Source organism: Salmo salar, chromosome 22 (assembly GCF_965601325.2).
Source record: "Salmo salar chromosome 22, fSalSal1, whole genome shotgun sequence".
NCBI classification, from domain to species: Eukaryota; Metazoa; Chordata; class Actinopteri; order Salmoniformes; family Salmonidae; genus Salmo; species Salmo salar.
In genome coordinates, this window is record NC_138312.1 from 28917165 (window position 1) to 28931140 (window position 13976).

At 43.9% G+C, this 13976-nt stretch overlaps 1 protein-coding gene across 2 annotated transcripts; it reads right to left on the reverse strand.

Moving 5' to 3' along the window:
* Positions 1-1304: 1304 nt before the first annotated feature.
* On the reverse strand, positions 1305-8555 carry LOC106583108 (solute carrier family 45 member 3). 2 transcript variants are annotated; one of them, XM_014166934.3, is made up of 9 exons: positions 8203-8555; positions 6269-6400; positions 4711-5434; positions 4320-4561; positions 3749-3861; positions 3090-3559; positions 2639-2904; positions 2231-2497; positions 1305-2116 (listed from the first exon to the last, which is right to left on the reverse strand). In XM_014166934.3, the coding sequence occupies exons 3-9, from the start codon at positions 4850-4852 to the stop codon at positions 1925-1927; spliced, it is 1692 nt and encodes a 563-aa protein (XP_014022409.1). In that variant the 5' UTR covers positions 4853-5434; positions 6269-6400; positions 8203-8555; the 3' UTR covers positions 1305-1924. The 2 variants fall into 2 exon arrangements, with proteins under 2 accessions (XP_014022409.1, XP_014022410.1); XM_014166935.3 differs by lacking the exon at positions 6269-6400.
* Between the last annotated feature and the right edge of the window lie 5421 nt (positions 8556-13976).

Genomic DNA, 13976 nt, shown 5'->3' on the forward strand with positions numbered 1-13976 from the left:
TCGGGGCTGTCGCTGGGCAATATGGACTTTCAGCTCCCTCCAAAGATTTTCTATTGGGTTCAGGTCTGGAGACTGGCTAGGCCACTCCAGGACCTTGAGATGCTTCTTACGGAGCCACTCCTTAGTTTCCCTGGCTGTGTGTTTCGGGTCGGTATCATGCTGGAAGACCCAGCAACGACCCATCTTCAATGCTCTTACTGAGGGAAGGAGGTTGTTGGCCAAGATCTCGCGATACATGGCCCCATCTATCCTCCCCTCAATACGGTGCAGTAGTCCTGTCCTCTTTGCAGAAAAGCATCCCCAAAGAATGATGTTTCCACCTCCATGCTTCACGGTTGGGATGGTATTCTTGGGGTTGTACTCATCCTTCTTCTTCCTCCAAACACAGCGAGTGGAGTTTAGACCAAAAAGCTCTATTTTTGTCTCATCAGACCACATGACCTTCTCCCATTCCTCCTCTGGATCATCCAGATGGTCATTGGCAAACTTCAGACGGGCCTGGACATGCGCTGGCTTGAGCAGGGGGACCTTGCGTGCACTGCAGTATTTTAATCCATGACGGCGTAGTGTGTTACTAATGGTTTTCTTTGAGACTGTGGTCCCAGCTCTCTTCAGGTCATTGACCAGGTCCTGCCGTGTAGTTCTGGGCTGATCCCTCACCTTCCTCATGATCATTGATGCCCCACGAGGTGAGATCTTGCATGGAGCCCCAGACCGAGGGTGATTGACCGTCATCTTGAACTTCTTCCATTTTCTAATAATTGCGCCAACAGTTGTTGCCTTCTCACCAAGCTGCTTACCTATTGTCCTGTAGCCCTTCCCAGCCTTGTGCAGGTCTACAATTTTATCCCTGATGTCCTTACACAGCTCTCTGGTCTTGGCCATTGTGGAGAGGTTGGAGTCTGTTTGATTGAGTGTGTGAACAGGTAACTTTTATACAGGTAACACGTTGAAACAGGTGCAGTTAATACAGGTAATGAGTGGAGAACAGGAGGGCTTCTTAAAGAAAAACTAACAGGTCTGTGAGAGCCGGAATTCTTACTGGTTGGTAGGTGATCAAATACTTATGTCATGCAATAAAATGCAAATTAATTACTTAAAAATCATACAATGTGATTTTCTGGATTTTTGTTTTAGATTCCGTCTCTCACAGTTGAAGTGTACCTATGATAAAAATTACAGACCTCTACATGCTTTGTAAGTAGGAAAACCTGCAAAATCGGCAGTGTATCAAATACTTGTTCTCCCCACTGTATATACATCTAGTAAACTTACTGTACACAAAGGCACAACAGACTTCAGAATACTCTCATGGCCTCAGATAGCAATCATGCTACATTTTAGTTATAACAGTAAACAAAGTGTACTTTGAAACATGTTCGATTGCAGTAACCAATAGCAAACATAATACATGTCAGACATAGCAATAAGCAGTATCACTTTATCCCCCTTTATCGTGTCAGAGGAACAGTGGCCTGTCTCAGTATTCCCCCTGATATGTTGAAGCATCTGTGACCAGCATATATGGTGGCCAATTTAGGAAGGAAAACTATTTTACTGTCCATTACAGTGTTTCCCAGGATTGACCTCCTCTCTTGGTTGTGCCAGCACACTAAACAAGAAGTACCTGTCCTTTCAGTCAGTCAGTCTGTCAGTCTGTCAGTCTGTCAGTCAGTCTCAGAGGTGCTGATGTCAGGACTGCAACCATCAACCCTTGGTTCTTTAACCCCTGATGCATTTGAGGAGTCAGATGGCATATTTTGCAATCTATAGGATTCCATACCGGATTCTACAGGATTCCATACCGGATTCCACAGGATTCCATACCGGATTCTACAGGATTCCGGATTCCATTCGATGATAATGGACAGACAAACTCCAATAGAAATCTGCAATTCCACAACACAGATACATCCACAATGGGTTAACTCTTTAGCCCCGTCAGTGTTGGAGCGCTGTCCTTTGACCCTGTGAGCTTGTGGAGGTCACTGCGTGTGAAGATGACACCGGTGGAGCAGAGCATGGCCATGATGCTGAGGGAGCAGGCTGAGGCCATATAGGCACTGACACTGTGAGACTGCTGCACTATGGAGCCCAGACACAGAGCAGGCAGCACCTGGCCAGAGAAGAGAACACAATAGAATAACCATTATTGTTGAGGCAAATAACACACACTAGTCTGTTCACTGGTCAACTGGTCTAACCTTTAGAGCCTAGCTTTAGTGTTTACCTGTGAAAGCAGGTAGGCACTGTCTAGGATAGCCATGTCTAGACACATCCCTCTCTGAGGCAGGGGTATGGGCTCTCCTTCTCTCTCCAGGGGAAGGGACACGTGGGGGGAGGTGGAGGAGGAAAGAATTGGGGCCCCGGGGAGATTGACCCCCTCTGGATACCTATTGCCATGGACGGAGTCAGGGGGAAGGAGGGGCTTGGAGTGGATGTGGTCATCACTATCTCCTGGGTGAGAAGGTCTGGATTTGGAACTGGAGAAGAAGACCTGAGAGAGAGAGGGAGAGAGGGGGATGGGAGTAAAGACAGAGAGATGGAGAAGAGAGAGCGATAGAGAGAATAGGGTGGGATTGGGCTTATCTACTGGGATCACTTCCCTGTCAGAACATGTAGTGGTAATCTGTCTCACCTGTCTGTCAGAGTGGTACAGACACAGCAGGGTGTAGGGCAGGACCTGCAGCACACAGAAGGTATATCCAGTAGCTGCGGCCATGACAGTGACCATCACTACACTCGTTGAGAAACTCATCACAGCTGTAGCTAACGCTAGCAGGACCACACTGCTAACATACACAGCCCGGGTGCCTAGCAACACTATCCAGCGCTCCATCAGGATGGAGCAGACCACTGAGGTCAGGCACTGCAGGAATAGACCCACACTCGCCATGCGCACACCTGGGGAGATACGGGGGAAAGTAGGTGTATGAGTGTATTGAAATGGATGTATTGACAATCTAATATGAAAATGTTACAAGGGTTTAAGATAAGGAGTGGAAAGGAAAAAAGGAGAAGACAAATTTGCTGCGAAACGTTGCGGTAAATGAAAAGATAAGAATCAAGTTAAAGTCTGTCCATCCTACCTTCATCGTATCGTAGTCTCTCCTGTGTTCCAGGTGTAGCGTTGGGTACTCCCCGGTACAGCCCCACTCCCATAAAATCTGTGTAGAACAGCATGAAGCTCATCAGAGCCATCCAGCTGAACAGTTCGGCTACAAACAGCCTGCGTATGACTGCTGGCACGTGCATACACACACTGTACATGCGTGGCAGCGCCGACACACACAGCGACACACTCCGCCCCACCGCCAGCCGCACACAGTGAGGCTGCGGCAGCAAGGAGTGTGCACAGTATCGGCTCAGGGTGGAGCTAACACTAACATCCTTCCTGGTTGTCTCTCCCCCTCTGGTGTATCTTTCCTCTGAGATGAAGACTGTGCTGAGGAGGCAGGTGAGGAAGATGAGGGTGAGCAGGGCATAGATGAAGGCCTCCTGACCGCCCAGGTAGGCTGCTGTCGGGGCATGGCTCCAGTCCAGGGCTGGCAGCAGGTACCTAGGATGAGACAGAGAGGGATACCACAGGAGGACTCTGGTCTCTTTTATGATATGATCTCTGTCCAATTCACTATCTCAGAGAGATGGAGAGAGTTACCCTGCCCCAGGCAGCACCTAAGGCTGATCTTTAGGGAATTGACAGAGAGAGAGAGTGAGAGAGATAGATAGAGACAGAGAGGTCCCTTACCCCAGGCATCCTCCTAGGCTGATCATCAGTGAGTAGACAGAGAAGGCCCTTCTGCTCTCCTCCTCTCCTGGGAACTGGTCTGAGATCAGAGCTTCCAGCGGCGTGAAACAGGCCTGTGGATCACAACAGTCATTTAGCTGCTATAAACACCACACACGCACGCACGCAGGCACACCGCAGGCACACCACACCACACCACACACACCACACACACACACACACACACACACACACACACACACACACACACACACACACACACACACACACACACACACCACAAACACACACACACACACAAACACAGAGTAAGTAGCAGTTTGAATTCAAATAAAGAATTCAAATATAGTCAGAAACATCTACATCACAATGTTATCTATGTTATCTGTAAACTACAGCAATTACAAGCCTATGAACTACTTCACTTCAACTCAATCAGATTTATTTTTTTATTTAACCTTTATTTAACTAGGAAAGTCAGTTAAGAACACATTTGTATTTACAATGATGGCCTACCCCAGATACAGCACTAGTGTATTTATACTATTTAACAATATATTTTCTGCTCTACCTGCCCAGAGAACTCCAGCAGACAGGCTGACCCTGCCAGCAGGACCCTCTCCAGCCAGCGGGGGTGCTGCGGGTAGAGCAAGGCAGCTAGGTGAGAGGCCTGGGGCATCACCTGCAGGCCCAGCAGAATCCCCACACAAAGGAGCCAGATGAATGGCCGCCGCCGACCAAAACGTCCACGCCACGAGTCACTATACAAACCGATCATGGGCACGAAGATCAAACCCAGAACTGGCCCCACTCCTGAGAGAGCGAGAGAGAGAGAACGGGAAGGGAGAGAAGGAGATCTACTTCAGAGCTGGAGAACAAATCATTTATTCAAACCATGGTCATACAGTGTTCACACTACAGTCATTCAAGAATGACAATATGGTCATAGAGTGTTGACTCACCCAGCACCATGGTCATGTAGCGTTCCTCCATGCCGGCCTGCAGCAGTAGAGGGGGGATGTAGAAGGTCCCTGCAGCCATACACACCTCCAGACCACAGGTCAAAGCATTCACCAGCAACAGCTGACACACACGGCCCTGCATGACTCAAAGATGCTTCCTCTGTCTATACCTCTATATCTATCTATCTCGCTCTCTGGTCTATCCCCTACTTTCTGTCTCTCTCCCACACAGTTTCTGAGACAACACAGTTTCTGAGACAACTGTGATACAGGAGTTTATAGTAACTGTGTGGACAGGACAGAATGCTCTTCTCTATCCATGTGATCTAAGGGTCTAGGCTTACAGGGGGTAGTCCTTGAGTGACCTGCGTATGTAAATGAGTATGAGGGGCAGGGTGAAAGGAGGCTGGTGTTTGTGTCCCATGCTGCTGCCCGGAGGTCCCAATGTCTCTTTACTCAAGATAGTGGATAACAGACAAGATAGCTGACTGGACGGCTTCCCCATGTATAGTGTTGTCTGTACTCACATTGCACTTCTGGCAGACAGAGATAGTGGGAGAGTTGTATGTCTAGCTCCGTCTATTTCTCTCTGTCCTATGGAGGTAGTAGAGAAGGGTCAGTGAAGATAAAGGGTTCCAGTCTTGTGGTCATGCCTGGTGAGTGTAGGTGTAGTTAACTCAACTCTGCCCATCGACAGAGAAATCCACACACGGAAACATGGGCCCTGAGAGAAGTAAGGGAGAACAGGCTAACATGAATAGTCACAACATGATAAAGGATAAAATATCATAAGTCATACTGGACGCAACAAGCTTCCAAATTATTTCTACAGTCATTTCTACATGTGTTTCCCTACTGGTGGGCCTGGACTCGGGACTCATTGGTGGGCTTTAGATGGGTCACAATGCTGAAACTTTAGTAACCACTGGAATAAACTGGTTCTAAACAGGTGTGGAGTTAAGCTACAGCTTAACACTTATGACAGAGAAGAGGGGGGAGAGCAGGGTTCCATGTATCTATCTGCCTCATCCTGTAACTCGCAGGAAAAACAGGATGGAAAACAGTTGATTAAGATTCCAAGATGTGATATATTCAAATAAGACACTTCAGGTGAGCTGGAAAATACTGTACCTTCCCAAGAAGGAATCAAATAAATCACTGTGTACATACACCCTGCCAGCTTTATGTACCTTCAGTCACCTGACATTTAACTTACAACACATTGTCCAGATAGAAATGTCTGCTTTAAAGAACTGAGGGACAGGATTTACAGTTGATCCAATGTGGGAGCGTCACATGTGTGTGTGTGTGTGTGTGTGTGTGTGTGTGTGTGTGATACTTCTGTGGATCAGCTCAGTCATTTCCTAAGTAGATGAAATTTCACTTCCTTATGTTATAAAATACATTTTACCAAGACAAATAGGATTCTTCATGTTCTGAATCATTCAGTGTGGCCTTTCTCTAACATATCATTAACATTATATGCCAAAAGTCAGATTTAGACTTTTTCAATAATAAGCACTGAGCTCGAACCAGGGACTGCAGTGACGCCTCTTACACTGAGATGTAGTTCCTTAGACCGCTGCGCCACTCGGGAGCCCTCGGGAGCCCTGTTGACAGTGCGGTACTGCTTTTTCGAAGTAACATTTGAGGGTTTTACATGTTGTGGTGGTCATCTGCAAAGTTGTTTCTGAGGGTCGCAAAAAGCTAAATCAGCATGACACAAGCAGACTTAAATATAAAAGGCTTTGAAAAGAAAAAGCTTGCGGTATGCTCAATGCTCCATTGACATTTCACAGAGATAAGATTGTTTGTGTGAGATATCCTACAGTGTGCACACTGAGGTGTGTCCTCCTCTTTCAGCCTGGCTGCCAGCTCACCTCACACACAACGCAATCAAACCCTGACACAATACTTGGTGTCTGACTTATATCAGGAACAAGAAACTGACTTATAAAGACTTGGCATCACAATTGAGACAACTTGACAAATTAAATGAGGAATATACATAGTCCTGTCATGTCAAACTATGATTTTTTTCTGTATGTTTTTGTTTGTGACATTGAGGAAGTCAGGAACATTTTAGCAGATCTCAGAAAGCAGCTCTCTGCTTGAAATTAAGATTTCATATACACCACCATTCAAAAGTTTGGGGTCACTTAGAAATGTCCTTGTTTTTGAAAGAAAAGCACATTTTCTGTCCATTAAAATAACATCAAATTGATCAAAAATACATTGTTAATGTTTTAAATGACTATTTTAGCTAGAATTGGCAGATTTTTTATGGAATATCTACATAGGTGTACAGAGGCCCATTATCGGCAACCATCACTCCTGTGTTCCAATGGCACGTTGTGTTAGCTAATCCAAGTTTTTCATTTTAAAAGGCTAATTGATCATTAGAAAACCGTTTTGCACTTATGTTAGCACAGCTGAAAACTGTTGTTCTGATTAAAGAAGCAATAAAACCCTAACCCTTCTTAGACTAGTTGAGTATCTGGAGCATAGAAGGCCAGCATCCCGGAGTCGACTCTTCACTGTTGACATTGAGACTGGTGTTTTGCGGGTACTATTTAATGAAGCTGCCAGTTGAGGACTTCTGAGGCATCTGTTTCTCAAACTAGACACTCTACTGTACTTGTCCTCTTGCTCAGTTGTGCACCGGAGCCTCCCACTCCTCTTCCCATTTAAGTCAGAGCCAGTTTGCACTGTTCTGTGAAGGGAGTAATACACAGCGTTGTACGAGATCTTCAGTTTCTTGACAATTTCTCGCATGGAGTAGCCTTCATTTCTCAGAGCAAGAATAGACTGACAAGTTTCAGAAGAAAGTCCTTTGTTTCTGGCCATTTTGAGACTGTAATCGAACCCACAAATGCTGATGCTCCAAATACTCAACCACTCTAAAGAAGGACAGCTTTATTGCTTCTTTAATCAGAACAACAGTTTTCAGCTGTGCTAACATAATTGTAAAAGGATTTTCTAATGATCAATTAGCTAATCCAGGTTTATCATTTAAAAGGCTAACACAACGTGCCATTGGAACACAGGAGTGATGGTTGCTGATAATGGGCCTCTGTACGCCTATGTACATATTGCATTAAAAATCTGCCGTTTTCAGCTACAATAGTAATTTACAACATTAACAATGTCTACACTATATTTCGGATCAATTTGATGCTATTTTAATGGACAAAATGTTTTGCTTTTCTCTCAAAAACATTTTCTACGTTTTCTAAGTGACGCCAAACTTTTGAATGGTAGTGTATATATAATAAGATTTCACAGTAAGCTCTCTGTGTCTATCATTTCATTATTATATACAGGTAAATCAATTATTTATTAAAAACATCTTGACATTTCTAATTCCCACACTTAAATGATTAAATGAATAAAGACATTTTATAGTTTACACTTCTTCAATTCTGTTAAGTTTGGCCTGATCCATCACTTAGAATATTTACACTGTAATGTCAATACAAATACAAAACTCACAGTCTTACGTTCCTCTGGGTCACTCGTAGAGCTGTTTCTGTCCACTCCTCATGTGCCTATGTCTGTCAACTCTCAGAAGGAAGTAAGTCCTGTGTGTGTGTGTGTGTGTGTGTGTCATTTCCGATAAGCCACGCAATGCTAGGCGTAATCAGAAATTGACCTAGGTAACACACCTGTTGTGATGTGTGTCGCACCTGTGGTGAGGTAACACACCTGTCTTCAGCTGACGTGGGAGCTGTCAGGAGTGCCAGGCTCAGGCTCAGGTTGGAAACTGGAATATCAGCATTCCCATTACATGTCCTGGAGAATTGACTTGTAGGGGCGGGGCTAACCACCACAAGACAGTGTCAGCCAAAAGCAGAACAGCGGCTGTCACTAATAGTGGAAAACACACTTCTCAGGACACATACTCCTAGGAACACATCGCTTAGGACAATGGTTTCTAACCCTAGTCCTGGAGAGCTTTAGGGTGTGCAGACTTCTGTTCCAGCCCAACACAACTTCTGTTCCAGCCCAACACAACTTCTGTTCCAGCCCAACACAACTTCTGTTCCAGCCCAACACAACTTCTGTTCCAGCCCAACACAACTTCTGTTCCAGCCCAACACAATTTCTGTTCCAGCCCAACACAACTTCTGTTCCAGCCCAACACAATTTCTGTTCCAGCCCAACACAATTGACTCAAAGAATCAAGGTCATAATGATTGTTTGACTAGTGCTAGGCTGTAACAAAGGCCTACACACCCTGTAGCTCTCCAGGACCAGGTTTGGTGACCACTGCTGTAAAGGCAGACAGACTCTATGTATCTGACTCTCAGTTTAAAGACCTGATTATATCCCAGCAGAGAGGTAAAGCAGTTGTCAGTCAGTCACTACACAGCATGCCCGGAGTGGCTGTTTACTGAGGCCGCTATAAAGCTGAGAATCACATCCCGGTCCCACACCTGCCAGCGAAGCGTATCAGTGACAACAACAGGTAAGTAACCTAAACCACCAGGACAGTCAGTCGGAGGTCACTGCTTCAATAAATCCAAAATGAGAGGGATTTAATAGTTATTATGTTACAAAAGAAACAGCTCTGAGCCGTATCTACCTTTGACTGGCACAGAAATACCAGATGGACATGAATAATGTTCAAGTCAGGATAATCAAGAAATGTCTAACATGAGCAGAGAAATGAGTCATGTAGTAGGGCAAATCATGACAGTGCTCAAGCTGAAACAAGCACTTTGAAGGAGAAAAACACATCAAAGTGTTCATGCGCCAGCAATTAAAAGTGCTGAATTAGGCATTTCCAGTGTTAAAGAGGAGAAGGGGAAACAGCACATGAGGTCAGTCACACACACAAACAAACAAAGTCAGTTAAATGGAACCATGGGTGTAGCAACGCAGGCTTCTCCATGTCTGCGTGTGTGTGTGTTTACCCCCTCCACACAAAAAGGAGAGGGATAACTTGCTCACAGCACCCTGAGGTTTCATCAGTGTGAACGTAGGCCAGTATATCAGCCCCCAATGTGCAGTGAAGTGTTTAGATACACCACTGTAGTCCAAAGTGCATCTTCTGAGTTGTGACATTCTGGCTATGTGAGAAAGGACAGAGGTCTGGCACTCTAGCTACAAATGCCATTAAATCAAGACAGACTGAAAATGCAGAGAGAGTTCGGTAAAGCAGAGATGATGGATGGCCGAGCCACTGTCTGAGCAAAACATTTCACTCATCTCAGTATATTTGCCAACATTCATATGGAAGAATTGTACAGCCTATAATAGTCCACATGACTGTAGTTATAGCCTACTTTCTCTAGCCTCTATGTGAAATGAGCACAACTCACATTCATTGTGAATACTAACCCACCTTGTCTGCTCACAAAGTTGTTATAAAACACCTGTTTTTAGTTCCTCATTCACACAGACAAGAGCTTATTCTGGAAATCGTGATGTCAAGAGTAATCCTTCTAACCCCCCCCCCCCCCCCCTTAAAAGATTTAGATGCACTATTGTAAAGTGGTTGTTCCACTGGATATCATATGGTGAATGCACCAATTTGTAAGTCGCTCTGGATAAGAGCGTCTGCTAAATGACTTAAATGTAAATGTAAATGTAAGACATTATACACTGAGTGTACTGCTCTTCGCATGACAGACTGACCAGGTGAATCCAGGTGAAAGCTATGATCCCTTATTGATGTCATTTCTTAAATCCACTTCAATCAGTGTAGATGAAGGGGAGGGCAACTTTGATGGGGGTGGGGGCAACAAAAAAACAACTCATCCTGAGGGGCCACAGTGGCTCATGGGTCTGCGTACCCACATCCAGTAAAAAAAATGTTACCAATCTAAAAACGTTTTGCTGACATGGACTAATTGAGTGACTGCTGATGCACAACCACATTTTTGAAATTGCACCTTGTGAATTCTACTATTCTAACTCTCAACAGTAAGTTGAGAACACAACTGAGTCCCCTCCCCTAAAAAAATAAGGTCCACAGGCCTACAAAAGTGGGATGTTCTTAATGTTTTCTACAGTGTATAGGCTAAAGCATTATAAAAACGTGCCTAATAAACCAAGATCACAAACAGTACATCAAAACTAATGAAGAACAAAATCGCTGCCAGTAAAATGATAATAGACTGTTTGAGCTCTAGGTTAACTGACTGACTGAAGTGCAGTATATCCACACCGCATCAAACTCTACAACATTAGAGATGCGTTTAAAGTTACTGTACGTTTTAAACCCCAGTGGTTGAACCTGCAGCTTCATTCTGCAGAGGTCGTGGAGACAGTGCGCGTACTTGGAGATGCTTCCAAGTTTTGTAGAGTAACAGTCTGCCTGACTGTCTACTGCAATTGCATTGGGGGGAAAAGGTAAGTTAGATAACAAAATACTTTCCATATCAATATGCACAAAACATTTGATATTGATAGGCCATGATAACAGAATGATTGACATACCGGTACATTGTCTGCAAAAGCAGAGCTTCTGTATAGTGGAATGCCCTCTTTATGTCCAGTCCTATTGATGTGAAATGTCCACCAATGTATTTGCAGCTGCCAATCAGATGTTTCTGTTTCATGGTTGTTCAATCAAGTTTAATGATTCAGATTGGCAGGGCATAGAGGATTCTAGTCTATTGATAGGGTGCATCTCAATAGCCTACTCAACAGTGGTTTGCTCTTCTTGTCTCCTCTCCTTCCCTTCATCTGTACTGATGACTAGACAGGTGATATTTCCAGTGGGAATCTACCATATTGTTTTCACCTATTCTGTGACTACAAATTAGTGTTAAAGAAGGGGATGAGGCCATTAGACTAGATTACTGTGATGCACCCGTAGACTGCATGGAAACAGTGCCACTTTGTGGCTAACAGTGTGTAGTGCTGAGGTTGGGCCCTTGGAGAAAAGGTCCCCTGGAATAGAGCCCCGCAGTGAAAGTTCATAATATCCATAAAACCTAGCTGTCAAACAGGGAAATGGTTCCAATCGTTATTCCACCATTCATTTATCCTATAGGGAATTGAGAAAACATTTAAATAAGGGCAGTGTTTCCTGTAGGCTTACCCTGGCGTGATGTTTTGATAACCGTGTAAATCTCTCTCGGACAAGGTGACTTTTATCAAAATATTCGGCACTATTTACTCTCAGATTCGAACATTCTAATTAGCATAAAAGTAGGCATGCAAGACTACAAATCCCTGCAAGCTCCTGCACATCATCTCTATCTGACACCTTTGCTAAGAGGTATTGTTTCAATTTAAAACTTGCATAAGGCATTTCCCAGAATTGTCCATTTAAAGAAATGTAGCAAAATGTATTCATTACTAAATTTAGCTAAAATAAAATTGTTAATCCAGAGAATCTTACCTTTGGCTCGATTTGGAAGTCTCATCATGACATTTGTAGTTCTTTATGACAGCCACATTAGCATTTAATTTTTGTCGGGTAAATACAGGCAAATATATTAATAAAAGTCACCTTGTCCGTGAGACATTTACATGGTTATCAAAATGTCACACCAGGGTAAGCCTACACAAAACACAGGCCTTATTTTAATTGTTTCTAAAATCCCCTATGGGAAAAATGAATGGTGGAAAAATGATTGGAACCATTTCCTTGTTTGACCGCTAGGTTTTGTGGGTATTATGACTCTATGAGCCCCACATCACTCACACATAAAACACAGAGGTCGACATCAGAAAACAACTAGTTAAATCCATATAAAAAGTAGGTTGCCTTTATTAGAAGCCGGGAAACCAAAATGTCTTCAACATCATTGTTGTCAATATTTTGTAAGACCACAATATTGTTTTCTTCATCATCATCACTGCTTACTTTTCCACAACATGCAAAAGATTCAACAGTTCAACGTTCCCTTTCCACACCACTGACAAAGCTTCTCAGCGCCATCACCTGTAAGAATCACAATTTTGCTTAAATTGTACTAGCAATGTAAATGTAAGCTACATAGAAAATACTAATGAAAAGCAATATAAATGCAGGGATACTGAAGAAAGCATGGGAAAGAGCAAATCCATGATTTATCATGGTTATGTCTTCATGTTAAACAGGGGGATTCAAATCTGGCCCCAGCACTGCTTGTTTTCATCCTTCCCCTCTAATAAGGGCCTAATTCAGACCTGGGACACCAGTGACAATCATTCGGTTATGGAGCATAAAAAAAGCCCAGTAGTATGGATCTCATACTCCTGTGTGGGAGCCCCTGCTGCCTGAACACAGAAACCCCATACAGTACAAGCATTCAGTGACATTCAGGAATATGATAGAAGCCCTATACTAAGATGACCAATCTAAATGAACTCCTAACCCCAAGGCCTTTGTGTAGAAAAGGATTGAATTAGGTATAATCAATATGGTCAAAGGGCTAGGGGTCGGTTTGAAATTAGGCAAATAAACTTATCCACTGCAGTCAGGAGGGTAACAGTGAAAGTGCACCAAAACCAAGGTTCAGTTTGGGTCTGCTCAAACAGCTTCTAGGGCATGTGTTTATAGTCTTGGGGTCTTGCGTGATTTGGTATTGGTCAGAACACATCATTGGGCATGAAGGATAGGCCAACAAAATATATACAGTCCTCCCCTGGTATAATGACAGCTTCGATCTTGGTCAGCTAGGTCTTTTATTTGATTACATGTCAGACACCCCCTCCTCATCCTCTTGTTCTATGTCAGATCTATGGCTTCAGTTGGTCATCAGAGGCAGATCAGTCATTTGCTGAAGTCCAAAGCGACCCCTAATGCCCTAGGCAGTACTGTAGACTGGGTGAAATCATTTCAGATCTACAGGATTGTCTGAGGATTAGGGGGCTAGGGATTGGTTTAGTATTCACCCTAAACACAATAACATCCCCTCCAATCCACATGTATCACACCATACACAGTGCCTCCTCCAGTTCAGCAGGAAAGGGAAAATAAGGCAATAAGAAACAGATTCAATCTTTAAGCATCCAAACTCATTTTAATAACTGGTAGAGTTAATTCTCAGCTAAAACAATAATGAATCCATATAGACCAAGAACACTTTTTGATACCATAGGTTTGGCTCAAAAGTTTTTCAACCCAGGGAGGAGTTGAAAAACAGCACTCATTTCATGCCGTCTCTCACCTCTGCACTATTTGCAGATCAGAAACAACCAGGAAGGCAGAAGCAGTGGTTTGACCTATATTCCTTCATATTGCTGTCACCTATCCAGTCATATCAGATCTCTGCAGGGCAGAGTAGGGGAAATACAGCTAGTGTTTCTTGGGTGTGGAGGAGAGC